The sequence below is a fragment of the Daphnia pulex genome, chromosome 4, assembly GCF_021134715.1.
Source record: "Daphnia pulex isolate KAP4 chromosome 4, ASM2113471v1".
In the NCBI taxonomy this organism is placed as follows: domain Eukaryota; kingdom Metazoa; phylum Arthropoda; class Branchiopoda; order Diplostraca; family Daphniidae; genus Daphnia; species Daphnia pulex.
The window spans coordinates 3,714,411-3,741,372 of NC_060020.1; the positions used below are offsets into that span (position 1 = coordinate 3,714,411).

General features: G+C 42.2%; 1 protein-coding gene and 1 long non-coding RNA gene across 7 annotated transcripts in view; one reads left to right on the top strand and one right to left on the bottom strand.

Moving 5' to 3' along the window:
• LOC124192342 lies at positions 1–26,715 on the top strand. Of its 4 annotated transcripts, none has more exons than XR_006873696.1 (4): positions 1–784; positions 13,033–13,257; positions 25,544–25,676; positions 26,484–26,715. It is a non-coding gene; the product is annotated as an uncharacterized LOC124192342 (long non-coding RNA). The 4 variants fall into 4 exon arrangements; XR_006873695.1 differs by having other exon boundaries at positions 25,550–25,676; XR_006873697.1 differs by having other exon boundaries at positions 25,550–25,676; positions 26,487–26,715.
• Positions 11,504–26,962, bottom strand: part of LOC124192334 (putative uncharacterized protein DDB_G0289963) — a 32,733-nt gene continuing 17,274 nt past the window's right edge. For 2 of the 3 annotated variants that reach the window (XM_046585550.1, XM_046585549.1), the window contains 4 exons: positions 17,234–17,279; positions 16,167–16,470; positions 14,568–14,674; positions 11,504–14,190 (listed from right to left, as the gene is read on the bottom strand). In XM_046585550.1, coding sequence (XP_046441506.1) covers positions 12,958–14,190; positions 14,568–14,674; positions 16,167–16,470; positions 17,234–17,236 — 1,647 coding nt within the window. In that variant the 5' untranslated portion in view covers positions 17,237–17,279 and the 3' untranslated portion in view covers positions 11,504–12,957. Of the gene's footprint in view, positions 14,191–14,567; positions 14,675–16,166; positions 16,471–17,233; positions 17,280–18,161; positions 20,478–26,962 lie in introns of those variants that run through there. The other variant, XM_046585548.1, reaches the window with a different exon arrangement.

A 26,962-nucleotide genomic window follows, 5' to 3' on the forward strand; every position in this document is an offset into this window, starting at 1 on the left:
CTTCCCCCCACCACCACCAGCCGAACCCCCTAGCGAACTTACACCACCACCGAACGAACGAACCCCCTTAAAGTTGGACACCAAAAATAAGAAACAGCACGAAGGAGAGAAGAGAGAGAGAAAACCAAAAAAGTCAGCACAAGAGTCGGTTCGTTTCTTTTCTTTTTTAGTATCGTCACCGGTTACATCGAGTGCTGAAGTTTGTGCGTGCGTGAGAGTGGTTAACATTGCGGAGATGAGCGTGGGCAGCGAGCAGAACACAACCGAAGCGTATTATTAACCATTCGGGAAATTTTCTTTCGAAAAGGAGCGCCACACGCTTCTCGTGAAAAATACACACGACGACCTCACTGTGTGTGTGTATGAGAGAGAGAAGGTAATGTTATTACTATACTACGAAGAGAGAGGTCTAACTAAGGTGTGCCATGAGAGCACAGGGCGCCCCTTCTCTCTCTCTCTCTTCTCTTTCGAGTTTTTAACGTCTTCCGTGAATGGACCGGCCATTCATTCAACAGTTGAGGTGTGTGAGGAGTTGCGCAGATCTGGTCTGGGACTCGTTCCATCAAAAGCCTCGTCCCGGCGTCGTCCCAGCGTCGTTGTGTTTTTTTTTCCCCTCCGACAGTGTTGGAGGGAGACAAATTTAATTTCGGGAATTTGAATCGTTTGTGGTTGTGAGTGCGTGTAACGTTGATGAACTACAATGATTTGAAAATGTGTTCTCGTTGTGGAATCTCCAATGGAACGGAAAATGGATTAAAGTCGTCGACACGCTCCGAAATCAACGGTAAGTTCTCGAACTATCTTTATTGTTGACAAGAGTTCTTAGTGTGCGCTATTTTGAGCGGGTTTATCGTTGACTTTGGATAGAACCAAATTAGCCGTTGGGTTTTCATTGTCACTGACCAAGTGGTTTGAGATTGTGCCATCGCATTTGCGTGTGCGGTTATTTTTTTTTTTTTACATATGGGATACCTTTTTTGCCTACTTTCGAATTTTCATGACATCAGCTCTATTTTGAGCGTTGAGGCGGTTGGGAGATACCGCACCTTCTACCCATTCAGTCGCTATTCACGCTGCTAGATGGCGAAAGAAAGTTTCGAAAATCTTTTTCAACAGATGGCGTCATTCTGTTTACTTATTCGACCGCTAGATGGAAATAGCTCTCAGTGTCACTTTCAAAAACTTCGGGTAATTTCCAAAAATCCCGAACGAAAAAGTCGAAAAAATAAAAACAAAAGAAAAGAAAAAGTGGTGGCCAGGAAGACGGGCACCTGTTTCCGTATCATCGAAATGGTCCATAAATCAATTTAAATCCCATAAAGGAGAGAGGACGAGATCTTAAGGAGGACAGCACACACAAAATGAACGCAAGACGTTTGTCACGATAAGTCGGATGATGCGATGCGTTATCGTTCAACGTTGGCCGCAGCAGCAGCAGCAGTTCAGCCAAATAACAAACATGGAGGAGAAAAAATAAAAAATATAAGAGAGGGGCCTAAATAGACTAAAAGAGAGAGAGAGAGAGGAGAGAGATAGAGATAAGTCGGCCTAGTAGAAAATAATCATAAAACAGTTCGTCCCCTCCGAACGTTCAAACAAGGAGCGAAGCTGCAGCAGCAGCAGGAGCAGCAGCAGAGCGGCGGCTAAGATACGTTTGAAATGCGGCAGCTCTCTCCCGGCGCCCCACAGCACAATTATTGACTTGTCACCGAAATCGTTTGCGCTGCGCGACCTTTTACCCACGAGTTTGGTTGCCCAGCTGTTTGTTGCCTGAAATGTATAAGCTCTAATATAGCGCCCACCTCCGACAAAGAAAAGGAAAAAAGAAAAAAAACTAGAATATTATATTAAGTATGCTAATCAGCGATGACTTTATATGTACGTCGCTAAAAGGCTCGAAAGGAAAAATTACAAGGGATTTTTTGTGTGGAATTTATGACCTATCTTCGGTGGGATATTTCTTTTGCCACAATATTGATTGATAAGGAAATGTGTATAATACCATTGGCTATGTGATTAGGCAAATCCTATTTAGTCTTGTGGAGTCTATAGGAAAGCCTGGGCAACGGTCGAGAAGGACTGTGGACTGTAGTGCGGCTTGTTACCAACCGCCTTTATTCTCTTATATTCACTTTTGAGCTAAAAGTCAAAATTCCCCATCTATTTGAGTATTTTCTTTGGCTTCGTTGAAAAATTCCTCCTTTCAATTTGAGTCGATGCCACCCGCCAATTTCGCTGAAAAAAAAAAAACGAATTGAAATGATTACAACTTTACCAGGGCACTCTGTTTAACGATCCTGGAAAAGGAAACGAATGGCAATTGTTCAAATTCTTTTTCGTCTGGGAAAATTCACGACCAAATATGGAAATGCCAATTATTAGCTCACGGAGACGGAACGAATGAAAACCACGAACAAATTTTAAACATAAAAGTAGATTTAGAATCTTTTTTTGTTTTGTTTTTTTGTTCAAAGAAACTCAATTTGGGTCGGGGTCGTTCACGTTTCCTTACACTCTGGTCGGGATTATTTTTTCTTTAATTTCGATTTCATGTTTTTTTTTTCTTCTTCAAATTAATCTTGGCGGTTGTTGTTGTCGTCGCTCGGTCGAAGGGCGTTGCAACCCAATTTCTTTTTACAACTCAACACGTGGTCGGCGCCAATTTGACTGCTGCTCGTTTTTTTTCCCGATTTGATATTCGTCAAAAATGAAACGCACTAGCTAGCCGCTTTTCAAATTGATTTCATTTTTCCGATTTCTCGCATTTACGGTCGCCAAGGAAACGGAACATTACACCACCACCGCAACTTCCTTACATGCTTTCTTCTTCTTCTTCTTCTTCCCCGAACAAAAAATTAAAAATTAAAAGTAAAATCGTCTATTTCCTTTTCTGTACTTTCTATTTCTTAGTTTTGGTGTCATCAGCTGATCAAACAAACAAGGCGAGCCGAAATTTTTCTCGTTTGGGTTCTACCCTCTTATTTAAGGTTATCGCTGTGTCTCCCTCCCGATGGCGACCGAATCTCGTTTATGTAGTAGATTTTTCTTTTCCTTTTTTTTCTTCCCCTTTTCAACATTTGACTTGAAATGGACGAGTCAACAGCTCCGTGAAAAAGGGCAGGGTTACAACCTAGCAAATAGCCGCCGCCCCTTATAACAACCCGCCAAATTCTTATTGAAATAAAATTCCCCTTTTCCGTTTTCTCTTCACCACGAATTTGTCCCGTCAGACTCACGAAAAATCCGACGAAGGCCGACTAGACTGAATAAATAAAAAGGGCAGAAGAAGAAGATGAAGGAGAAGGAGAAATGCATTTTCTAACTGTTTTCCATCATGCGATCGTATCCAATCAATCTGGCCCGATAAAAACCACCCGTCGAGTCTATTATCTCACCTGTCGAGTTCATACTCAAGAATGTGTCCGAGATCTTTAAAGAAACAAAGATATCTTATAGACTCTCTGCTTTTTCTGTGTAGCCTCAAAAAACAAAAAAACAAAAGAGAGTCGAAAATATGTTTCAAACGCGCTTAGGTGAGGTTATATATATACACACACACAGGCACACACACAGAGACAAACATAGCAGCGTAAAAGAGCGTCAGGGCCGAGTGGAGAGAGCTAAGAGATAAACGGTTATTATACCTTCTTTTTTCTTTCCTCCTCTGCCTCCCCCCGTTGCCATAAAAACCAGTTGAGGGATGGAGTCGACAACACGACCACTCCATTAGCAGATGTTTATATATATGTGTATATTATACACTATATTATATACCCCTCTCTCTCTCTCTCTCGCTGTCCTTAGAGAAGAAATTCTTCGCTGGGCTGTCGTCTGTGTGTGTGTGCTGTGTCGCTGCTGTGGCCGGCCAAGATCTTGACCGTTTCAAATATTGGGACACCACACATTTCAAGGTTTGTGTGTTTTATTGGCTTCTTTGGAGAGAGGATATAAGCCCGGCTGCTGCAGTGGCCGGCGATAGGCTGCGCCTGCAGAATCAAGCGGCAAGTTCAAATCTTTCCCAATAGTTGCGTCGTTCGGGTGGAAAATAAAAATGAAGGCCCGCGTTTAACATTCGGCAATTCCTCAGAGGCGATTAGATTTTGTGTTAGATTATTTCACATTACGCTCTGGTGATGGCGGCCATCAGCGCAATTTAACGATTTGATCGCTTGCGGTATTTTGCCAAATCCTACCAATAAAAAAACGTGGGGAATTTCCCGGTGACATAATCGCAGAGGATAGGGAAACACCGGACGTAAAAATCGATAAAATGAAATACGATAAAGTCGTTTTTATTGGCAGCACTCGAGTGCCGTGTGGCGTAGATTTGGTTCTTCTTTGAAAAGAAAAAAAAAAAAAAAATTAAGGACACACATAAAACGTCAAACATTAGACTGAGAGCGTAGAGAGAAAAGACCCCAAACGTGATTTGAGAGAGCGTGACTGGAAACTTTCTTCTGGTCACCTCACTTATGTCAACAACACACACGACGAAAAAAAATTTAAAAAAAAAAAAAAAATTACATAATATTTTCTTTTTCAAGAATTCCAGAAATGATGAAGCTCCGGTGCTAAATCTCAGTGTCAATAATCTTTTAAGTTATGACAGCGGGAATATAACAATCCGATACACGATACTATACTGGAAAAAAGTATGACGTATATAAAAGAATAGCCCCGGAACGTTACACTAGTTATAAATAATATCACACGTAAATTATGATGATTAGATTTCCCGTTTGTCTTCCTGGGAAACGCGAGGTTCTCTCTCTCCTTTCAGAATCTTCCTGCCGGGAGAAAACGAGTAAATTTTTTTCCCCCACTTTAACTTGACGGTCGTTGGCGAGCGAGTGATTGAGTGAGGACCTCCTCGCTCAATCAAGGGAAAGGAGTGTCATCGCTCGAGTCGTCGTAAAACGTTCGCCACGATAAATTCAGCTTTTATTCCTCCCCCGTTTTGTTCGCTTTATGCACGATCGAACCTAATCGCAGTTGTATGCAAATGACCGCCTCGTCTATCTCTTATTTCTTCTCAGGGGCTCGATAATCCCAACCCTGAAAAGAAAAGAAAAACAAAAAACCAAACAAGACAATATTGATTGGTTTTCTTTTCTTTCCCTTTCAAAAACATTTGATGTCCAAAATATACTTAAAAAAAAAACAAGTGGAGGGAAATACGAGACGATCGTATATTTATATTCACTTATAACCAAACTTGGATCGCAGCAGCGACTCTTCTTCTTCTTTTCTTACCGAGCGAGAAGAAGGAGGAAGATATCGATATGGATGTGGCACATTCCGCGCCATCCATCATTGAGGGTATACCAATGAGTCGAACCTCTCTACAACAGGACAATACTGTATAGTGTATATACATATACATACATGGTTCCCGGAAGTTTTATACGGTCACAACTGAGAGGGTTAGTCGACCAAAAGGTCGCCCATCCAAAAAACAGTTTCCTAACGACCACGGTGTTTAAATTGAAGATTTTTCGTTAGACGAAGTTTAGATCGGTTATATGACATTGTGAGTTTCCGTACAGTTTCCGTATTCAATTTGGCGAGACTCTGATAAGACAAAATTGGAATTTGACGCGTCCTAAAAATAGGCGAAAACTCTGTTATCTAAATAGGAATGAGAAGCATTTTCATTCAAATTTAGACACATGACACGTCCATTGTCCCTGGCGCGCTATCTAACCTCCGTGTCAGCTATAAACGCGGCGATGATTTCATTTGACGCGCAAGAGAGAAATCTCCCGTATAATCTACGGTGATCGCTGGAAGCGGAAAAATCCGATTCCGAAAACTTTTGTATTTGCCTCTCCATCCGTACTTCTCTCAAATCGTACCGTACACTATACACAACTTGTCTAGATCTCTCTAAGCTGCTTTCTACAGAATAACGAGATCTAACACATGTCCCTTTTGCGATAGGAAGAAATGTTTCTTAGCTTACCCATTTTTTTTACACCGTACAACCTTTCGTCCCTGCTCCGGTCTACTACACATCCGTACCTATATAATCTAAAGTGTGTCTCTCTGTTTGTGTGTGTGTGTGCGCTATTGTCGCCGAGAGAAAAACAGTTTTCGGATCTTTTAAAATGAACTTTCAATAGGAAGATAATGAAGCTGAAGGATGGAGGAGAAGATGTCAGCAAAGAGATAGGCCCACACAAGACTCGGTTCCTGGTGCCTCTCTTTCTTGGTTGCCTTCCTGATGGAAATCTCAGCATCCCAATCTCGTTTTTGCCAGAGTAAAAAGAAGAAGAAGAACATGTTCTCTTTCTTTTTTTGGTGAGTTCATCATGTTGGGGAACACAGCAAGTGAAGAGAGGACTTCTTCTTCTTCGTCTCCCCCTTCTAATGTGTTGCAGAGCATGCCACCGCGAGCATAAATCCTCTCTCTATCCCTCAGCTCCATCCATGTAGAAAAAAATGTTGGCTGCGAGTTCTTTCTTTTTTAACGGCCGGAATGACAGCAGAAGGAGTCTCTCTCTCTCTTAAGCTAGGACCAATTAGTGGTCAAATCCATTTAAAAGAAGAAGAAGAAGAAAAAAAGAGTAGACCTTTGGCGTATACGTACGTCCCTCTTTCTCCGCCCTCGCCCGCCTTCGCCTCGTTTAAATTTCCCCTTGGCTGCTGCTGGCTGCTGTTGTATTGCTCATGTCGGGCCCTGTATCTCTCATACGCTATAACCTGGTCGTGGTGTATATATATATAGCCCAAGCGTAGAAGAAGGAGAGTGTGTGTGTGTGGTGGTACACATCCGTAAAACTCAATTAGGTTTTTTTTTCTTCTTTCTTTCTTCCATTTTTTGGAGGTTTTTTTTTAACGTGCCTATAAAAACCGTAAGAGCGGAACGGTGCGGAATCGATCGACTTTGGCCCTCCCTTCTTTTTGGGTTTTCCTCCTCCCTCCGCACGCGATGATTTCATTACATTACAAATCCATCGTCGTGGAATCGATGGATCGCCAATGCCGCCCCCGCGCCGCTCATCGATGGCTGGCGTGTCCGATTCAATTGCGTTGGGACGGACGAAATTGTTCTCCTTTTTTTTAACCCCCCGAAAAAGCCCAGGCCTTTTGCGCTATTTTCATCTTCTTCTTTCCATCGAATGCAATCTATTTATTATTTTCCTCCGGTTCTTATTCTGAAATAACCTAAATGGTGGGGGGAGTTCTTCCGCTTCGGCGGGTCGCCGCCGCTGCTGCCGCCCACACAGAACAGCCCACACAACCCCCGTCACTTACTACCGTCTTCTTCTTCTCTCTCTCTTTGTGTTACGAGCGTTTTTCTTTTGTGTCAGGTGTAGAGAGAGAGATGTCAAGAAGGAAAGAGAAAAAAATCAAGTAGCCAAAAACCAGTTGGAAAAAAGTTTTTTTTTTTTCATCTGTCTTCGTATGGAATTCAAAAGACCCGCAAAAAAAGGTGTCACAAAAAGATTTTTTTTTCTTTCCTTTATTTGTCCAACCAGGTGTGTCCTTCGCGAGGCTCATCAATAGGTGTCGATGTTATTTTTTTGTGTGTGTGTGTGGGTATTCGTATGTGTCAATTTGTCAAACCACCTCCGACCGGTTCTTGGAAGGAAAGAAAAAAAAAAGGTTCATTCATTCATTCTGCAGACTTCCGCCGGTATCGGATACGATAATACATTCTACACGGTCTTCTAACACGTGTATACATGTCTACCCACTCAACGACCCCGAAAAATGAAGACGTTATTTATATTGGCGCGGTAAAATGATTGAAGTTTGAAATTGGGAGGAATAAAAAAAGAAAGAATTCCAATAAGTTTTGACGTCCATTTTTCTCCCACCAATTTTACGTTGCGTATATACGTCCGAACCGATTACAGCTTTGGGGAAGAAGAAAATGTAAAAAGGGAAAAAGAAAAACAAAGTTTTGCTGAAATACTGTTATTATTAGATTATAGACCCCTACAGGATAATAACAAGTAAACCCCCAGTACTTATTACTTATTCTTTTCGCTTTTTTTTAGAGCCGACTGATTTCTTTTTTCAAGCGAGGAATATGTGTGCGTGGGGGTCCACTGCATACAGCTGTAGTCTTCCAGGTGTATGTTTTAGATAAATGAAGTAATTTGGCTCTCCGCGGTGCACACAGGCCGGAGCGCTAAACACCTATTCCTTCTCCCCTCTCATTTTTGGAAATATTTTTCAGACCATCACCACGGCTCAACTCATTGACTGTCTCTAACCTCGCTTTGGCGGTGAACGAAAGATACAAATACAATTCGATCGGTTTTTTTTTTCTCTTACCCCGGTGAGTTAACACTTCCGCCGCATATAGCGAAAGGGCTATGCCTTGTGTGTCAGCATTATTCGAGGAATTTCATCTTTTCTTATTCTTTTCCCCCCTTTTTCTGAAGAATCGATTCCGGCCGCCAGACTGACAGAGAGCCAATCAGTTTTCTACTTTTTCTCCAAGTCTCTCAAGTCAACTTTGCGTGTGCTGCTTTTTATTTTATTGTATTTCTTTCGAGAGTGAGTGAGAGTGGTATATAGTAGTCGTATAAAAGTGTAAGCCCAGCCCAGCAGAGAGTCTCTGTTGTGTCTGGCGAGTGGACAATGAAAAGGGAAAAGAAGAAGAAAACCAGTCAAGTTTCTTTTTCTTTTTTTTTTTTACTCGAAAACCTTTGGCTATTTATCTCTTTTTATGGACGAAGAAGGTTATATAGTCCTATTTTATTTTTTATTGAGTTTCAATGGACAGGAAATTGCGGTTCAGCTAGCTCGCAGGGCCGCATCATCAACCAGTTGCTTAGCGGAGTTGCACGCCAACCGGCTATATAATATAAAAGTCTCACTACACTTTATAGTATATTTCCAGTCGTGTGTAACTAAGTCTTCAACTGTCAGGTAGACGAGTGAAAATATGATCAAATAAAAACAAAAGAAAAATGAAAAGCCATTTGAGATAATAATTAGACGGTCGTTATCCGCACCCTAAAGTATTTCCGGGTTTGATACGCCATCGATTATTATAAATGTAATTTTGATTTTCTGAATTGTGGAAAACTCATTCCCCAAAAGCGTAATGAAAAAGAGGCGGCGACCTGTCCGAGGCTCCGGACTTTACTAACGACCTTTTCAATCAAATGAGAGTAAAAAACAAAACTAAAACAGCCCACCAAAAAATATGAAAAGAGCGGGCGGCGCGGCGGTTATTTTTCTATATATCCTATTTATCTTGTGGAAGTACAACAATTTGTTTCCAACTGTTTTCTCTTCTCCTTTTCGGTTCGTAATACAAAGACACAAACGTATATAAGCTATACAGTGAAGAGCGGTTTTGGAGGAGAACAAAAATTTTTTTCTGACAAATGGAAAAACTGTTGGAACATCTGCAACACGGGCGGCAGATGATCTTTCGTATTTCCCAATCCAAATAGACTCTCGAATAAATAAACTTATTCAACAAAAAGAGAAGCCGCGCGCTCTTCTTTTCCCCAACACACACACAAACACTTCAGCCGTTGTGTGTTTGTGTGTGTGTTTAACCGATCGGAAAAGGAAACAATCAATCACCATCGGTCAGTGTGATCACCCACACACGCAGACAAATACACACACACACACGCATCCAGGTGCAAAACCTGGCAATCCAGTCGTGTTATTTGGGGTCGGTTGTTTTCCCCCCTAAAGCTATCTATTACACACGGGCAGTGATTATTCATTATTCACTTTATTTCGTGCCAGTAATTATAGCGAAAGGATATATCGTATTAAATGAAAAACAAGTCATAACGAGGAGGTGCCGGTGTGGCGGCAGGTCTCTCTCTTGGTCCAAAAATGTTTTAGTTGCACTTTGCTTGAAGTGTTTCAAGTTAAAATATTTTTGAATTTGATTGTTTACCCACAAAGAAAGTTGTGAGGTACAAAAACAGGCCTGATCTGCAGTCGTTCCACAAATGAGTTATTTAAAAGACCCTGACTGAGTAAAAAAAAAAACAGCAAGAGAAAACAGTCCCAGTCAACCTCATAGCACAGGAATAGTCGTACTCCGTTACTATCTAACGATTTATAACCAACGCCATCAAATAGTCGAAGAAGAATAGAGAGAAATTTGTCCTACCTTTATGCCTGGGAAATACGGCCAGACATCCACATGTCCTCCATCCATTCGCTGAAAAGTTGAATCCACTAGGCGAGAAAAGGACGTCCTCTTGAATACCCCCACACTCTCATGGGTGTACACGAGGACAGAAGAGATTTGAAGAAAGAGGAAGAAGATATCCGTAGCTTGAACGACATCGGTAGTTTCTTCAATGAAACGGGATGCTGTTTATCTAATAAAAAAGTAAAAATTGCTTACGAAAAATATTGACAGAAACAACAAGTAGGGAAAAGTTGAAAATGAGAAAGTGGGAGTACCCTGATTGTTAATAAACAGGAGAATTTAAGAATTTGGTGAAATACACTGCAAGTCTTGCATAATTAAATAATTTAGCAGGTCACAGGTTTGTAAAAGTAACGAAAATAAATTACCCAAGCGATGAGGCTCAGATTGTTGTTGATGACAGGTAATACCAACACAAGCAATGAAACTTGCAGATCTTGTAGTTACAATGGCTGGTTCAGGCCTCAAATCTGCAAAAAAGAAACGGTTATGTAGTGAAAACAAATTGTCATGCATTGGCAGGGTTTTTCCATGATAAATGCTCCTCAGAGACTAAGATTTCACAAATAATTTGTGGGACAGGAAATCTCTACTATTTAAACTCTTGCAATCATTCTATTTTTACTCTTAGTTTTATTTACCTGTAAACAGCATGGAGTGTGTGTTAAACGATTCTTTATATAGAATCGCGACACCAAAAGCCAAAAGTTCCAACACGGCAACCAAATTTTTGCAACATTATTTGTTATGTGCTATTTTTCGTGCAGGGCAGGGGTTTCCTATTAAGTTATCGTTGTTCCATTTTCTTGTTTGTAATCTAATCTTCGTCTCTTTTTTCTAAACTTTGAAACAAAGTGAAAGCAGACGACACTAATCTTCTAATTAGCGATAAGATATCGATACGAAACTATTAAATCGACCTCCCTAAATCCAAGCCGCTCAAAGGGAATCAGATCGCGATTTTATCTTATATTTCGTCTCATCAAGTTACATTGAGCCCCCTTTCCACAGAGGAAACAAAAAAAATCGCAGGAAACCCGCAGATAATTACTTACTTACAAGACCGAAACAAATAAGACCCTTCAGGACTCTCTTGGCTTCCAAGAGAGAATAATAACACTTTTAGTAGTTGATGTTTTTTGTTTCTTTCTTTTTCAGAACATGTCGTAACGTATATTGTTGTGTGACACGATACAGCAATCATACAATTTCGGGAAACAACAAGTGGGGGAAATACAATAACACTCGAACGCGACGAGAGGAAATTGAAGAAAAAAGAGAAAACAAACAAAACACGTACAAAAAAGTTGGGGATGATGTTTTGTGGTGGCGATTCTGAGGATTTTATTTTTTTTATTTTTAGAGGGTTACAGGGCGAAACTGATTATTCAATGTGTGTTGAAAATAACCATCAGCCATCAAAATTAATTTGTTATTTTATTATTTGAACGTTATCCAAGAATTTCTAATTTCATCGTCGTGGTTATAAAATTTCGAAAAAGGTTAATTCTTTTCTTTCTTTTATCTTGTCGTTAAGCAAAAAAAAAATTGTGTTTTGTCTATGAAGAAATCACGGAAGAGATTGAAAAGATAAAAATTGAAAATTAAAAAAATACCGAGTGTGTTTTATGTGTGTGTAATGTCTTGGTTTCAGTGTGTCGAGAGAAATGGCGATATACGGATTACGCATTATTACTTTGATAGCGTCCAAGAATTCAAACACACACACACAGAAAATAGATTTTCGTTTTATTCGTGGTGAAAAAATAAAAATAAAATAATGATGGGCATTGGAGATGTGTAGGTGAGTGGCAGGGCTGTACAGACAACATTGCGCAATTTTTCTGCAGAGAAGAAGACAAGAGAGAATGGGAATTTTTAGGAAAAAACAACATAACTATGAAACAATGTACAAATGTAAATAATAATTCAAAAAGAAGGGAAAGCAGATCTGGCACCGATGATCGGAATAATAAGAGAGAGAGATAGAGAGAGAGCAACATTTTTTGTTAATTGTTGTTGTCGTTTCATTAATTTTTTTGCGGTTTTTTTTCAGGGAATTTTTTCCGTTTTTTGTTTCTTTTTTTTTTGTTTTTGTTGAAGACGTGACTCGACCCGGCGGCGGTATATAGTATGGCAATATCAACACACACAAACATTAATTAAAAAGGGAAAGAGAGAGAGAGATGGAGGGAGACACAAATTCAAATAAAAAAATAAAATAAAGAGGGAAATGACATTGGCACGAACGTTCACATACACAAATATATATTATAGCATCATGGAGAGAGGTTAGTAGTGTGTGGGTCTGGATTTAAAAAAAAAATAAGAGTCGAGAGAGATGTAGAGATAGAGAGACAATCTCGGCGTGTCAAAAAAAGGGTTGAGCGGCGGATGTGTGAGGATGTTGTTCAAGTATCGAAAAACGGTTTCGTTCACGTAGAGTGGGGGGGGTGGGGAATGTACAAAAATGTGTGTGGGAGAGAGAGAGAGAAAAACGGGAGGACGACGACATAAAAAGTTACAAACATTTTCTCGAATTTTTTTTTCCGTTTCAAAAAAAGGAGAGAAATAATAAGGGACTTTGGCGGCGGATTATTATTATATGTAAACATTCCGAGGGGGGAAAGAAAACGCGGACATTTATAATTATTTTTTTAAAATGTGTACACGAGTGCGGGAACGAGTCGAATTTACTTAAAAAATCAGCAGCAGGAGAACCAGCAACGGATGATGAAATTTGTCTAATTTTGTTGTTGTTTGTTGTTTTTCTTCCATTGAACTTGTATTTTCTTGTTGTTAACTATTATTTACTCTTCTCCGTTTTTCCATTTCATTTGTGTTTGCCACTGATCATTCTTGACCGAATCGTCTTTTGGGTGCAGGATCGGCGCTGTTGGAGTCGAGTCGCCCGACTTGCTGTAAACCACTTCCTCCCATCCGCCCGAGTCGAGATGGATGAAGGCGGATCGCTGAGCAGGAGAAGATGTGGACGACGTCGAGGAGGAGAACGCCGCGACGGCGGGTGCGCCAGTCGCACTGGCGGAAGAGTCTTCAGAATGGCCAATCACCCGCTCCGGATGGGCCAGCAGTTGTTCCGTTTCGGCCAGGTAAGAGTCAAAGTCGACGTTGGCGGAGGCCGGAGCGAGAGCGGCCGTTTCACGGTCATTGTACTTGTCTGTGTCGTCGACCGTCCAAAACTCGACGGGCGCCATCAGTTCCGTCTCTTTCGTCGCTTTGGCTTTCTCACTTTTGGGCTTCCGCGCTCGGACTTGTTCCTCACTCAAAACACCTTCCCGATTCCGGCCACCACTGCTAGTAGCCGACGAGTGCTGCTGGCTGATCTTGTGATTGTTCCGCTTGTTGCTACTAGCAGCCGCCCCACTATTACTACCCGGAGATTTCCAGCTGTTGCTCGGAGGAGCTGCACCGTTTTTATGATTGACGGGCGCCGTCCGTCCCGAACTGTTTTTATTGACACTACCACCACTACCACCGTTCACTTTGTTCTTGGCTTGGCTCTTGCCGTGAGGATTTTTGTTGTTGTTGTTTTTACTCGGCGTCGCCGGACTATTGTTGCTGGCCGGCAGTTTTCGCGATTTGCCGGAGCCCGTCTCGGCCGCACGTTCGGGCACACTATTTTCACTTTGAAAGATGATCTCCATTTGGTTGTCGCCGACGGGCGACGGCCGGACGCCGGAGCTGTGGACGTGGTCGACGTGCTCGACCAGGTCGAAGCAGGATCGGTAAATGGAATTGCGCCAAGCCGAGCCTTTGAGCGGCTTGCCCGACAGGTCGAATCCGACGTGCCAGTCGTCCGGATGGTCTTGATTGTCCAATTGGAAAGCAGGTGCCACCGGCGACAAGGGACTGCCGTCTTTCCAGCTGCTTCGATCCGGAGAGCCTGGAAGCGGGACCGGCCAAGGTACAACCGGCTGCTGCTGCTGCTGCTGATGGCGTCGGTAGACGCTGACGAAGCGCCTGTTGCCCCGCCATAACGTCTCGTAGAATTGGCAAAGTGTCTTATCCCCTCCAAGTCGTTTCTACATTTTAACATGGGAGAGAGAGAGAGAAAAAAAAAGAAAGAGAAAAGAATAAATAACAAGATCCCATTACACGTTAGCCCAAAGTCAGGTCGTAGCTCGATTTTTATTACTCTCGAGGTCGTTTTGACAACAATTCGACGCAATAGTTGCCGTGTCCCCGTTTGAAAACAAACAAAACAAAAACAAATCCCGTGAAAAATAACCAACAGAGACATTCTTTTGACGTTTTTCTAACCCCCAGAAAAGAAATTTACGATCACGTCCGAAATTTGACATATCTTGATGGTCATTTGCATACTCTGCTGGAGGGCCGACATTATTAAAATGCGCTTGGGAAAGAGAATATTGGTGGAAAGATGATTTCGTGTGCTTACCTTGGTGACGAGTTGGCCCTTTTTGTTGAAGCAGAGGTAATGTTTTCGGGTCTTTGAGATGATGTAGACTTTGCCTTCGGAGCCGACTGAAGACAATTCGATATCGGCTGCAATCGGAAACGGAATCAAACGAGAAAGAAAAAAATTTAAATATTGTCAATATTGCGCCTTTCTTTGCGTGTTATCTTTGACTGGCTTTATTGTCAACAGTCACGCCACATTCTCTTGCGTTTAACACACTACACATTATACTGAGCATAGACAAACACACAAGCTTCTCCTTGCCAACAACATTCTCCAACGCTTTTTAAACGGTGAATCTACTAACGTCACAGATCAGATAACGACAAAATTCGAGCCTGGGAGGAGATTATAACCGAAAATCGAAAAGCGTCGTCCAAATGGAAAGTATGCTGCTGCTGCTCGATACTGACGAGGGGATTTGCGTTGTCACACACACGCGTCACATCGTATAGATGCGCAAACAATTTTTCTGGGTTAATGCTCGATCCCGTTTTTTTTTTCAATCTCCTGGATCTGAAAAGGATCAGTCGTTTGTTGATTCAATTCCCTGGGCGTTTTGGAATTCAGAAATCAAATAGAAAATGTAGTCAAACTGCGTCGCACTTTGATGGCGACCAAAGGCAAAGTTAAATCGGCGACATTTCTAAAAAGTTCACCGAGTACATCGCTATCATCATCATCATCAGTTTCTAATTTGATTTCTGGCTCGTAAATTTGTCAACTTTGATGCGTGACAATCCCCAAACACATCAGCCGGCCATGGACCTTTTCGGGGAAATACAAAACCTACTAACAGGTTTCCTATTCCTATAAAGGGAAAATAAGAAACGCCCTTTCAGTGTCTCTTCTTCTCCTTCGGGATTGTTTCTTAGCGCGCGAGAGAGAGAGGCCATTCAAAATTCCAAATTGAATGGGCGCCGGACTGTCGCCTATCCATTCAAAAAAAAATACCGTCGTATGAGCGGGAAATATTCGTTTTTTCTTTTTCTTTTCTTTAAAGTCAACTAATAACTGCCGTGTTTGTTATGTTGACATAGATGACGCGGAATTGCTGCGGTGAAGTTGACGCTAGTTGTGTTTCTCGGCTGGGCGCAGCGAGAGAGTCGCGCGCGGGAATATTGAAACGAACTTTTTTTTTTACACAACAAACGGTGAGCGGACAGAAGTGGGGGCCACTGTGTCAATATTCGCCCACTTCTTCTTTCTCTTTTTTTAACAAGAACTTGCAGCAGACCACTTGTTCGCCTGGCCCCTCTTTCATCATTTACCCAGTAATAGTCGGTTCAAGATCTGCATAAGGTCGTTGTCTCTCCTACACACCCAAAAGAGAAGGGCCTTTTGTGGCGAATGGACAGTAGCAGCAGCGCAGCTCAAAAAGTTGTTGTGTCGCAATTGACAGACGTCAACTGGCTTCTTTTCGTAATGTCCTCCGTCTGAATGCTGTTTGTTGTTTCTTGTTGTTGCGAGCATGTTCAATCAAAGTGTAAACAAATACGCGAGGAGATGACACGGAGGAAAAGCCAAAAAGAAACCACAAGAAGAAGAAGACGAAGAAGAAGACGAAGGCAAACTCACTGTCTGGGTCAGTGGAACCGCCGCGAGCGTCGACGCCTTTGAGCAGAAAGCGCAACAGGCCGCCACCGGGCCGGACCGACGAGCAGCCCGTGCTCCATCTGTAGACTCTGCGGAATCCGGCGATTTCGTTGGGCGGATGATCTTTCAGGCTGAGGCTGAGCGAGGCCGGCTCTTTTCTCTTGTGTCCGCTTTTGATGATATTACTGCTGCTGCTACTCACGACGGACGGCAGGTATGATGAGGCTGGATTTCCGGGCACTCGGCCGGCGTCCTCCCGCGGCCTGCTTGGTGCGCAATTCGCCACCTACATCACGGACGGGCAAACAATTCAAACAAAATAAAAAAATATTAAAGACGGAAAACCAAAATGATGCCAAGGTTCTTCTTCTTCTGTTTTATGATTAACACCATCGCATATGTCTCTGTGTGTGTTCAAATTAAATTCTTTTATCTTTTTTTAAATCTTTCTAGCGACTCATTGTTTGATCATCTATCCCACATGACGAATCGATATGCAAATTTGATCACTCCCTTATTCAGCGCCAAATCCGGATCCCACCCTTGAATGTTAATTCTCGGTTTTTATCACGAAGCCAAATCTACTCAAATGAATTTAATGGAAGAAGAAGAAAAAAACCAAATCTCAATTGATTTACACCCAACAACCTTTCGACGAGCCGCAAATTTATGCGTTCCGTTGTTGTTGTTTGATTTTGGCAATTTCTTTTTTTTTTCTTCTCTTTTCCACACACACATGACATCATCACATGGCATCCGAGTTCTAGTTTCTTTTTTTCTTCTTCCATGTGAGAGAGAGTGAAAGATACTGGATGATGTCTGGTGTGGATGAAGTGCGTTCGCGTTTCACTTGTGTTGACCGAGCCCTCGATTGGACACAAGCGCGTCGTTCAAACACGCACACTAGACGAGTCCATAGACGAGTCATTGCATGTGCGCAGGATTGCGCACGAAAGTACACACACACACACACAGAGACAGAGATGCGATAGTTTTAATTTTGAAAAAGTTTTAAAAGAAAAAAATAAATAAATGTTTGTGTGACTCACCATCAGGAAAAGTAATAATTCCGCTAGGACGGCAGTTCTCAGTTTCCTGTTCATTCAAATCAAGACAAAACGATCACATTTAATTGAATTGAATCGAAAAATCGGTGCACAGTCGACGGTGTTCCAATCGAAACAGATAGAGTTGTCGCTTCGACGATACGAATTATATAGCGGCAGCACACACCGAATGGGAATAATGAAAGCTCGGGGAAGGAAAGACTGAAAAGAGGAATTGACGTGGGCTCGGCGTCGACTGCAGATTTCTTATCAATGGCAGGTGTAAGGTATCAGAAGAAGGTAAGGGGAATTTACCCAATCCCGACGTTACTTATTGTATTTTGCACTGGTTGTATAGTAATTCTATTTTGGTGAAAAGATAAGACCCAACAAACAAAAAAGTAAAAAAGTAAAAAAAAACGCACAAATAAGGGGGAAACCCTTTTACCGGACATCCATTTTTTAAAAAATAGTCGACACCATAAAGTCAGTCATTTTCTCCCGGATTTCGGCGCTCTCTAATGAATTAAAGTGACTTTGCTACTTATATTTTGGCACTTCCAAAAGGAATTTCGGTACTTGGTGACGTACAGTGGCGGCGGCGGGGGAGATCTCGGCACAGTTGGTTCACGCACGAATTTACACGCGATAGGAAGTCAGACGTCCTTGCCACCGATTGCGTAACAACGTGTAATAATGGACAAACACGAGCCCACACGGCCCCGTAATCTGACTGAAAAAGGGTATCCGTTCGGTTCCACAATCGGCCGAGCGATTTATTTCGATAAAGAAAAATGAAAAAGGCCTTGAGCAATGTATGCGCTCCCGCTCGGTGCTGTCGGTGCCGTAGTCTCGGCCGGAATTTCACGAGAAAACGCCAATGTTGTGAAGGGGGAAAAAAAACTCACGCAATGATTGCATCGCTTTTTACCTGTGAAATGTCGACAAGCGGCCGTGACGGCGGAGGTGACACAACATAATAATCCGGCGGATGGCATGGCCGCAGCAGCTCACCACCACGACACAACGCCACAAGACACTTGGCAAGAGCTCAGACAGTGGCGGCCGTTGGGGACCGTATGATGGACGAGCGCTGGCGCGTCCATGGCCAAAAGGCCGGGCACAGCTCGGCCCGACTCTTATCGGCTGTTGTTGTTGAATGATGAAACTTGAATCGAAAATCTCTCGACCAAATTTCTCAAATCGGACAGAACTAAATAATAATCGAACCGCGACCAACGACAAACAAACTCGAATTTGGATTCGGGGGTCCGAGGCCGATCGAAAGTGGAATCTCGATCAAAAAACACGACCGAACGCTCCAGCCTCCCGCGACTAAATGCTGGACCCACACAAACTTTTTTATCTAGCTGGCCTTTCTTCCCGTCTTCTTATATACGTTTTGTATCTTTTTTTTATTTTTTTTCTTTTTCTCGTTTTGGTTGTTTCCCTTTGACGATGGAGGAGTTGGAGAAGAGAGAAAAGAGAGCGCGGGCGCTAGAGCGTGATTCACGCTAGACCCACTGAAAAAAGCAGATGACTCGCGCGCTACTAGCGGACCGGGGGCGCCCGCCGTCGCGGCTCCTATAGATGAGCGCGTCCCGCGATGACGTGTGTGTGTGTGCCTACTACTACATCCCAAACGTCGTGACGTCCAAGACTCGAAAAGATCCGGTTTAGGAGTTTGCGGCAGACTGCGGTTCACCAACGGCCACCAATGGGGGGAGGGGGGGAAGAAAAGGCGAAAGATCAAAAGCGAACGAAAGGCAAAGAAAAGAAGGAGAAAAAATTCTTTTGGAACGCTTCTTGAATTCATTACACGTCCATTGGACTTGACGCCTTCTTTCTCTGAGACTCTCTCTCTCTCTCCGTATGATTGAGCAATCCACTTGAGCGCGGGGAGACGGCCGTAGTGGCGGTTCCCTTTTGACACGTAACCGCCAGAAATTCTTCTCTTCTTTTTTTGGGTTTTTTCCAAAGAGAAAAAAACATACATTGACCCCCCGAAAAAAATTCCCTTTTACATTTTTTACCCCTCGCTATTGAGTCGGTCAACTCGGAATATCCCAACAAAGAGAAAATGTCTCATAAATAAGAGGCGAGCAACAAACAAATAACACACCCCGGACACACGCACACACACAAAAAAAAATGACTAAATAACCGAAACAACAAACAAACAAACCGGCCTGAAATTGAAGGGTGAAACCGCCGCGCGCTTAGAGTCGCAATAAAATCCCTACAGGATCGCTAAATTATACGAGCGTCGCCATGTGAACAGCGATCAACCCGCGGGTGAATCAAATAGCGCGCGAAACGATCCCGTTCCAAAAGGTTTTTTTTTTTAAACGTCGTCATTTGTTCTCTCTACATGTTTAAACACGGCCACAAAAGAGCGGCGGCGACAAATATTTGAAAACGGGAAAAAAACAAAACAAAAAAACAAAAATCCTGTAAATGGGATGTCGTAAAGGAGGATCGTGAAAATCCGGTAGTCGCCGGCCAAGAAAAGAAAAAGTCAAAAAAGGGGAGCGCTAACTTTCAAATATAATAAGAAGGGAAGAGAGAGAGAAAAAAAAAACCTCCCTCTCAATTCGACCGACAAACACTCTTGACTTTATACCGATTACACGCGATAGCCGACAGCAGTGAATGTTGTTGTTGTTGTGCTTTATTAGTATGGCTCCGTTTGAGTGTGGAGAGCTCAGAGAGAGAGAGAGATCCAGTCGCCAGATAATCCCAGTCTATATTGGCCCGGGCCACTCTTTGTTCACGAACGAAATAAGTCACACACATGGTGGTGTGTTCCAGTCACCATAGTAAATCCATGTCGGCGTGATGAATACGTTTATTTTACTTCTTTTTTTGGGTGAACGGACGGACCGAACAGCGAGCAAGAGGGGGGGAGGGGAGAAACAATTTTTGTTTTTATCTGAATGCTGCCCAGCAAACACACACATATGCGTGTAATAAAGAATATACATAACAACGTGGCTGTGCACAGCTGGCCTGGCGGCGGTGTTATTGTACAACACGCCATACGGTTCGGTCAACGTGTCGACTCATAAAAATCTTTCGTCGCCCGAAACCAGGAAAAAAATAGAGAAAGAACGGAAAAAAGTGAAAAATTCCATTGAAGAATTTGAAGCTTTTGACTTCCCCTGGGTAATTCCAAAACGACGACAATCACGGGAGGAGATATCAGGCACAAATAAGAAAACTGATTTGAAACGCGCACAGAGATTGCTGTTCGTAATAACCTCCCCACCCACCCTACTCTCACCTGCGCCAGGAGCGAAAAGAGTCCCATAGGAAACTGATAAAAAACAAGAAGAAACAAAAAGAATGTGTTGACTAGCGAGAGTTAAGGAATGCAAAAGGGCAATTAAAAAAGCTTGGACTTTTGTGCTGAATTGTTTACCGGAGCAATAGAGTCGCGCGCCCATCACTAGATGCGATCAACGTGATTGACTCTGCCCTTTATACTTTCCCAGGTCCTGCACACAGTGCACACAGTCCGGATTCCGATCGATAGTCGGTGCGCAATATGAGCGCGTTGGACGATCAAAACAACTTTGAAACAAAAAAAAAAATAAAAAATCTATTTCGGATATGACGATGAGATAAATATTTCAAAATGATAATTTCGTGTTTGAAGTGGAGAAGGAAGACGAAAAAAAAAATCCGGTTGCTGAACGAAAATAAAATCAAACGCCAACACGGAATCAAGTCCAGTCCAGACATTTGACGGGTCGAGGATACAGGGCGGTCGGCCCGGGGTGGCGTTAAAAAGGCGGCGAATTTGTTTCATTGTTGGTTAAGAGTTATTTACTCCGGCCGAGATAAGAAGCGGACACAAACGATTTGATTCTCTTTCTTTTTTTTCTTTTTTTTTCCCTCCCATTGAGATTCCACCAGTGTCGCATTCGTAATGAGCCAGGAGATTAGGAATGGAATGCAAATTGATCAAGACATTCTTTTCTTGTTTTCCGAAAAATTCCAAAGTCCAAACACAAGTTTACACAAAAAGAAAAAAAAAACCGAGTTGTCATCATTTATCGGTAATTCATTTGTAAAGGGGGGAAAAAAGTCGATGACATTTATGTCGTTGTTCGAACGTAAACCCCCCCTGGTTGACACGGAAACATTTGGCGCTGTTATTATTGTACCGATACGGTTTTTACCTTGTGTGCACGTAGCACATATTTATCCCGTCTCGGATTTCCCCCCTCCTGGTTAAAACAAACTTCTTTTCAAATATTTTTATTTTTTCTGATATTTTTGAGGAAGGGGGGGTTACAATGAAGCAAGAAGAAGAGGAATAACATTGTATTACCACCCACGGGAAACAACTTTTAAGAAGTCTGGCTGGCCCAGCACTCTACAGGAAAAAAAGGAAAAATAGGAGAGAGAGATGGGGTCATTCATTAAACACCCCCAAAAGAAGCCATCAGCCAAACTTTGCTGGCCTCTCTCTCGCTTGAAGTAAATGGACAGGTAAAGCCAAGAGGAGACGACCTGTGGCTCGTTTATTATGTCACTAAAATGTGTTCGTTTGCAGCATGCGCTTTTTGTGTGTGTGTGTGTGTCTTCTTTACCTTGTCGAGGAGATCTTAGACACACGTACATGTAGACGCGTATATACAGATGCTGGGCCGAAAAAACTGAAAACATTTCGGACACCGTTGTGTGTGCTCTACGGGCCTGTGGAGAGGCCAGAAGAAAGAGAAGAGGATGGAGAGAGAGAGAGACAGGGGGGAGGAGGAATAGATAGAGAGGTCGTTTACACACACAACAACAACACAGGACTCTTTTTTAAAAGAGAGACAGATAGTTATATATATTGTTGCTGGTCAGCTGCGCTATGTGTCTTTATAATATCTCTATACTATTTCTTTTTCTTTTTTTCTGACCAGCAGTTCATTGTCGAAAAGGAACCCCAAAAGATGAAGTTGAGCAAGTTCATCAGTCGATTGGTTCCGTTTTAATTTTTTTTTTCTCTTTTTTCGGGGGGTTCCAGCCAGCCAGCGCCAGCCCAGTGTGTCCGTTTTCTCTTTATCAGTTTGGACACATCTTTCCGGCCCATTTGAAGAAGAAACAACGTCTTCTCTGTTCAAGAGAGAGAGAGAAGAAAACCTTGGAATGACTTCATTACAGTATCGGTACCGACCATCCAATAAAATAAAAAAGAGAAGTCCAGAACCGAAAGAAAAAAGTCAGATAAGACAAAACTACACAAGGGGAGAAATACAACTTGAAAAGGCCGCTCTTCTTGCGATGGCGATCATATAGTGACCCACTAAGACTAGCTTTGATGGGGGGCGAGGGAAAATGGCAAAACGATTCATTTTTGAAAATAAGTGCGCGCGCGCTCTTTCGGCCCCCCCCTCTCTCCAATATAATATAATTCCACCTTAAATGAATGGACATAACTGTTTGAGGTGAAAAAGAGATATTGCCGTGAAGTGTTGTTATTAGGTCGATGTGCCGATACATTTTGTATTTCTTTTTTTTATAGGTTATTCCCTAATTGTTTTTTGTTTTTCCCTGATATTATTTCTTATCTCGATCCTTTTTGTTCCTAAACCGTTGGCTCGTTGGCGCTGGAAAATGAAATCAAAAATTACAGAAGAAGAAGAAGAAAAAGTGTTGTTTTTCTTCTTCTTTTTTCTGGGTAAATAATTGCGTCTAATGAGTTCTCCCTCGCCTTGTCGACTGGAAAGGGAAGCCGCCATCAACACTCTTCTTCGTCTTCTTCTCTCTCTGGCTGGATGCAACGCTGAGCGCGCATCGGCTACTTATGCAAATGTCTTGGATACTTATGATGATTAACGCGTCTCGTTAATCACGACCGGCAAAGCCAAGGGGGAGGACACACAGAACCACAAAAAAATAAGAAGAAAAGAAAAAAAAAAAAAGGTGGAGAAGGGAGGGAACCAGGGTGGAGGGCGCAAGAAAGAAACAAAAACACGAAAAGTTCCAAAAGAAAAAAAAAAAAAAAAAGAAACGTGGAATAATATTCCGCCCCGGAGTCGTGACACGCCCTTCTTCTTCTCCTGCGCTGCATCCCATACGAATATTTTATTATATACTACCTACTAGTATACAACTAATAACTTAGCAACTAACAAATGCGGCCCTCGTCGAGATTTTTTTGTATTTTTATCAAACACGGCGGCGGCTGCGGCGGCGGCTGTAAAATATTTATTTTCCACTCGGCTTGTTCACGATTTGATGGATTTCACGTTTAAGGTAAATTACATCAGTCCTGTTATTATTGAAGAAATATTATGCATAACACGATCCACACAGTGCCTAGAGAAAAAGCCCTCCCTCATTTTTCATTTTCAAATTTCCCTCCAAAAAAAACAAAAAAAACAACAAAAGTCTCGGGCTCGGGGCGAAAAAACAAAACCAAAATGAAACATAGAGCCCCCGATTACACACCTCGTTTGTCCGCTTGTGATACGGTACATCTATCGCAGGTCGTAAGAGTGAGTTTGGATTTGCCGCGGCTGTGAATCGTTTTAGAACCGTGTGGATGACATCCATCAGGTAAGTAACGGTGTTAAATTATAAGAGTCGGTGCTCAACTGCTCATAGAGATGTCCCAGTCATAATGCCATTGACAAGAACAACAAATCCATTTCGTCTTCCAAAAGCAATGGCATCTATTAGAGGGAGGGAAAGCTGTTGCCAGGAATAAGAAATGTGTTGTTTATCCTCTTTTCTTTTCTTTCTTTTTGAAGTAGTCAAGAAATATAGCGCTTCACCTCCCTTTCGTGTGTGTATATGAGTTATATACACACACATTCCAATGCACCTTTTTTATTTTATTTTATTTTTTTTTGCTTGGGTGTTTTTTTTTTCTTCTTTTCCTTTGGGTCTCCAAAAGTGGCCGGGGTTGTAACACGGCTCTAATTGAACGGTGTGTGGGGACGACTGTGGGTAGAGCCTTTTTACAGCCTCTTCCGCCGACATTGCCCCTGTCGTAAATGGTTCCACCCTCGTCGCCTTTTTTTTTCTCCATCGAAAGTCAACTTCTAGCTGTTAGTTTGACCGTACTTTCTTTATAATACACCCACAATTTTTCTGATGGTAAAAAAAAAATAAAATGAAAAAGCCAAAAATGTCGATTTTGGTCTTCATTTGAATCGTGCGCGGAATTTGATTCGATAATAAATAAGCAACGACGACGACGACGAGCCTCCGGTAATTGCTACTACTACGTAATAATAACGAGAGATAAAAGAATGAATATATAGACGTGAAATAAAAAATTGGAGAGCCGAAACGGAGAGAGAGAAACCGAATAACCTTGCGATAGTCGACGACGGCGGCGGTGGTGTGTCGTGGGCGAAGCGACTGACTTGAGCGTTGATTAGCGAAGCCACGCTACTATATACTACACATTATCCTACACACTCTACGATTCGGTCTGTCATTAAAAGAAATAAAAACACCGGTGGAAAAAAAATAATAAATCCAATGATAATGATAATCATAAAAAAACAGCCATCCGAAATTTTTAAAAATAAAAAAGAGGCGTTAGAATGTACAATACATATTATGCGTGTGGGTGGTGCCGTATGGGGAAAAAATCAGAAAACAGATTTTTTTTTTCAACTACTATCTATCTTATTCTTTTTTTTTTTCATTTTCTTATCCGATCATTGGGAATAGCATTCCACGATGTAATGAAAGCTTTGATGGAAATCAATCCCAGCCGCCATCAGTCTAGACCCCGCCGAAAAAGAATACGTAATCTCTCTCTCTCTCTCCTATTCTTTTCTTTCTCTTTTTCTTTCTTCCCTTCTCAACGTGAACAGAAAAATGTACTCACGTGAACCACAGAGGAACAGAGAGGGATATATATTACGTATGTAGGTTCTACCACTATACACACTGCCGCGCTGCAGTCAAGCTTTGAAGAAAGAAAATATAAAAGAGAAGTCCAATCACTCAAGTCATTTCTGACGCGGAGAAGGTGATCGAATAAGAGAGGGGAGAGAGAGACGATTCACCTCAAGAGAATCTCACAAAAGAACTAAAAAAGTGAAGACTTCCATGTGTATACACACACACACACACACACACACACACATACAGAAGCGTGTGGAACGGTAAAACACCGGCCAGGACACACACACCAAAAGGGAAACCGCCGTTGTCCGTCTAGTCGACTCCGCCGACTCCGGGCGACCTCCGGCGACCTCAGCCGGCGAAATAACAAATCTATAAGATATTATAACCGTTCGTTCCATCTCTCTTTGTAGTGGTACCTCTAACCATTTTTCTTTTTTTCTTTTGTAGGAGAAGAAGAAAAAGGTGAAGACCTTCCATTCTTCTCTCGTCGGCGGATGATTTATATGCAGATTGCTACTCACTCTTGGCCGAGAGGAGGCAAGATGGATGGACAAACATATTACATCTAGGCCTGTACACGGTACATTAGAAAGGCGCAAACCGACATCTTTTGATGATTTTGATTTCTCTCGATCGTTTGTTTCTTTTTGAGGACGCGCTTATTTTTTTCTTTTTCTCCCCACAAAAGAGACGAATGAATCGAATGAAGACAACAAGACAAAAGCTCTTAGGGCTTTCTCTCTCTCTATCGCCGTTTTTTTTTTCGGTTCAAAAAGATTCCAGCCCCCCCACCAAAGACTTGCTCTCAGCTCAGCTCTCTCGTCTTTTAGCCCTACCACACGTAGTCTAAACAACCACTGCATTAGAAACATATCGGGGGTCGTGATATATACCCGCACGCACACGCCATTGTCTGTTGTGTGGACGAGAGCGTTGCGATAACATTGAAAGGCATCGGACCCTTTTTCTTTTTCTCTCCCCCTTCATCTCACACACAGTCGCGTTTCAATCAATTCTTTTTTTTTTTTCCCACTGGACCTTTTTCTTGTTGTTGTTTTCTTCTTCGGTCCCGCGGTGCCCCCACGAAATGATATTGAAAGTTTATTATCAATAAATGATGGTGATACTGGGCAGCCAAGAATTTTCTTTTCCATGCCCATAAATGAAGAAAAAAAAGGAAGGAGATGGGGGAAGGAAAGAAAGAAAAAACTAAACTAAACGGCCGTAATGTTTTCGTATGAAATCGATTTTGGAAATCAAAAAGAAGAAGGAAAAAAAGGGTGGAAACACGCAACGCGGCAGCGGCGCTGAGATGACCGTCTGTGTTGTCTATGCATTATTCAAAAAATAATATGTTTTTCTTTTTCTTTATATTTTTTTTGGTCAGAAGAAAAGCTGTTGTGTGTGGTTTGACGAGTCGAAAAAAAAAACCGAACCAACTCCTCCCGAAAAAAATAAGAAGCTGATGGCGGACGCCGCCTCGTCATCCGCGTCTACCGATCCCGCAACCCGCGCGTCCCAGGACTTTCCGTCCCAATTTGAGAATTAAACAAAACAAATTTTCTCAGAAAAGTGACGTCGGGAGATTTGGTGATGTTGATCAAATAAAAGAAGAAGAAGAAGAAAAAAAAGGAACCACCTCTTTCAATTAACCTTGTTAGCGCGCGTGTGTGATTTATATTCATTGTCGGGACAGTTGGGCATTGTTGGGGCGGACCCAAAGTTCCTACCGCTCGCGGAGAAATAAAAAAACGAAAAATTTTATTTTATTTATTTTTTTAAATTGACTAAACGAGCTGTAATCTCGATTCAATCACAGTTTCATCCCTCCTCACTTCGCGGAATCCAGCCCGCTGCGCGCTTGGG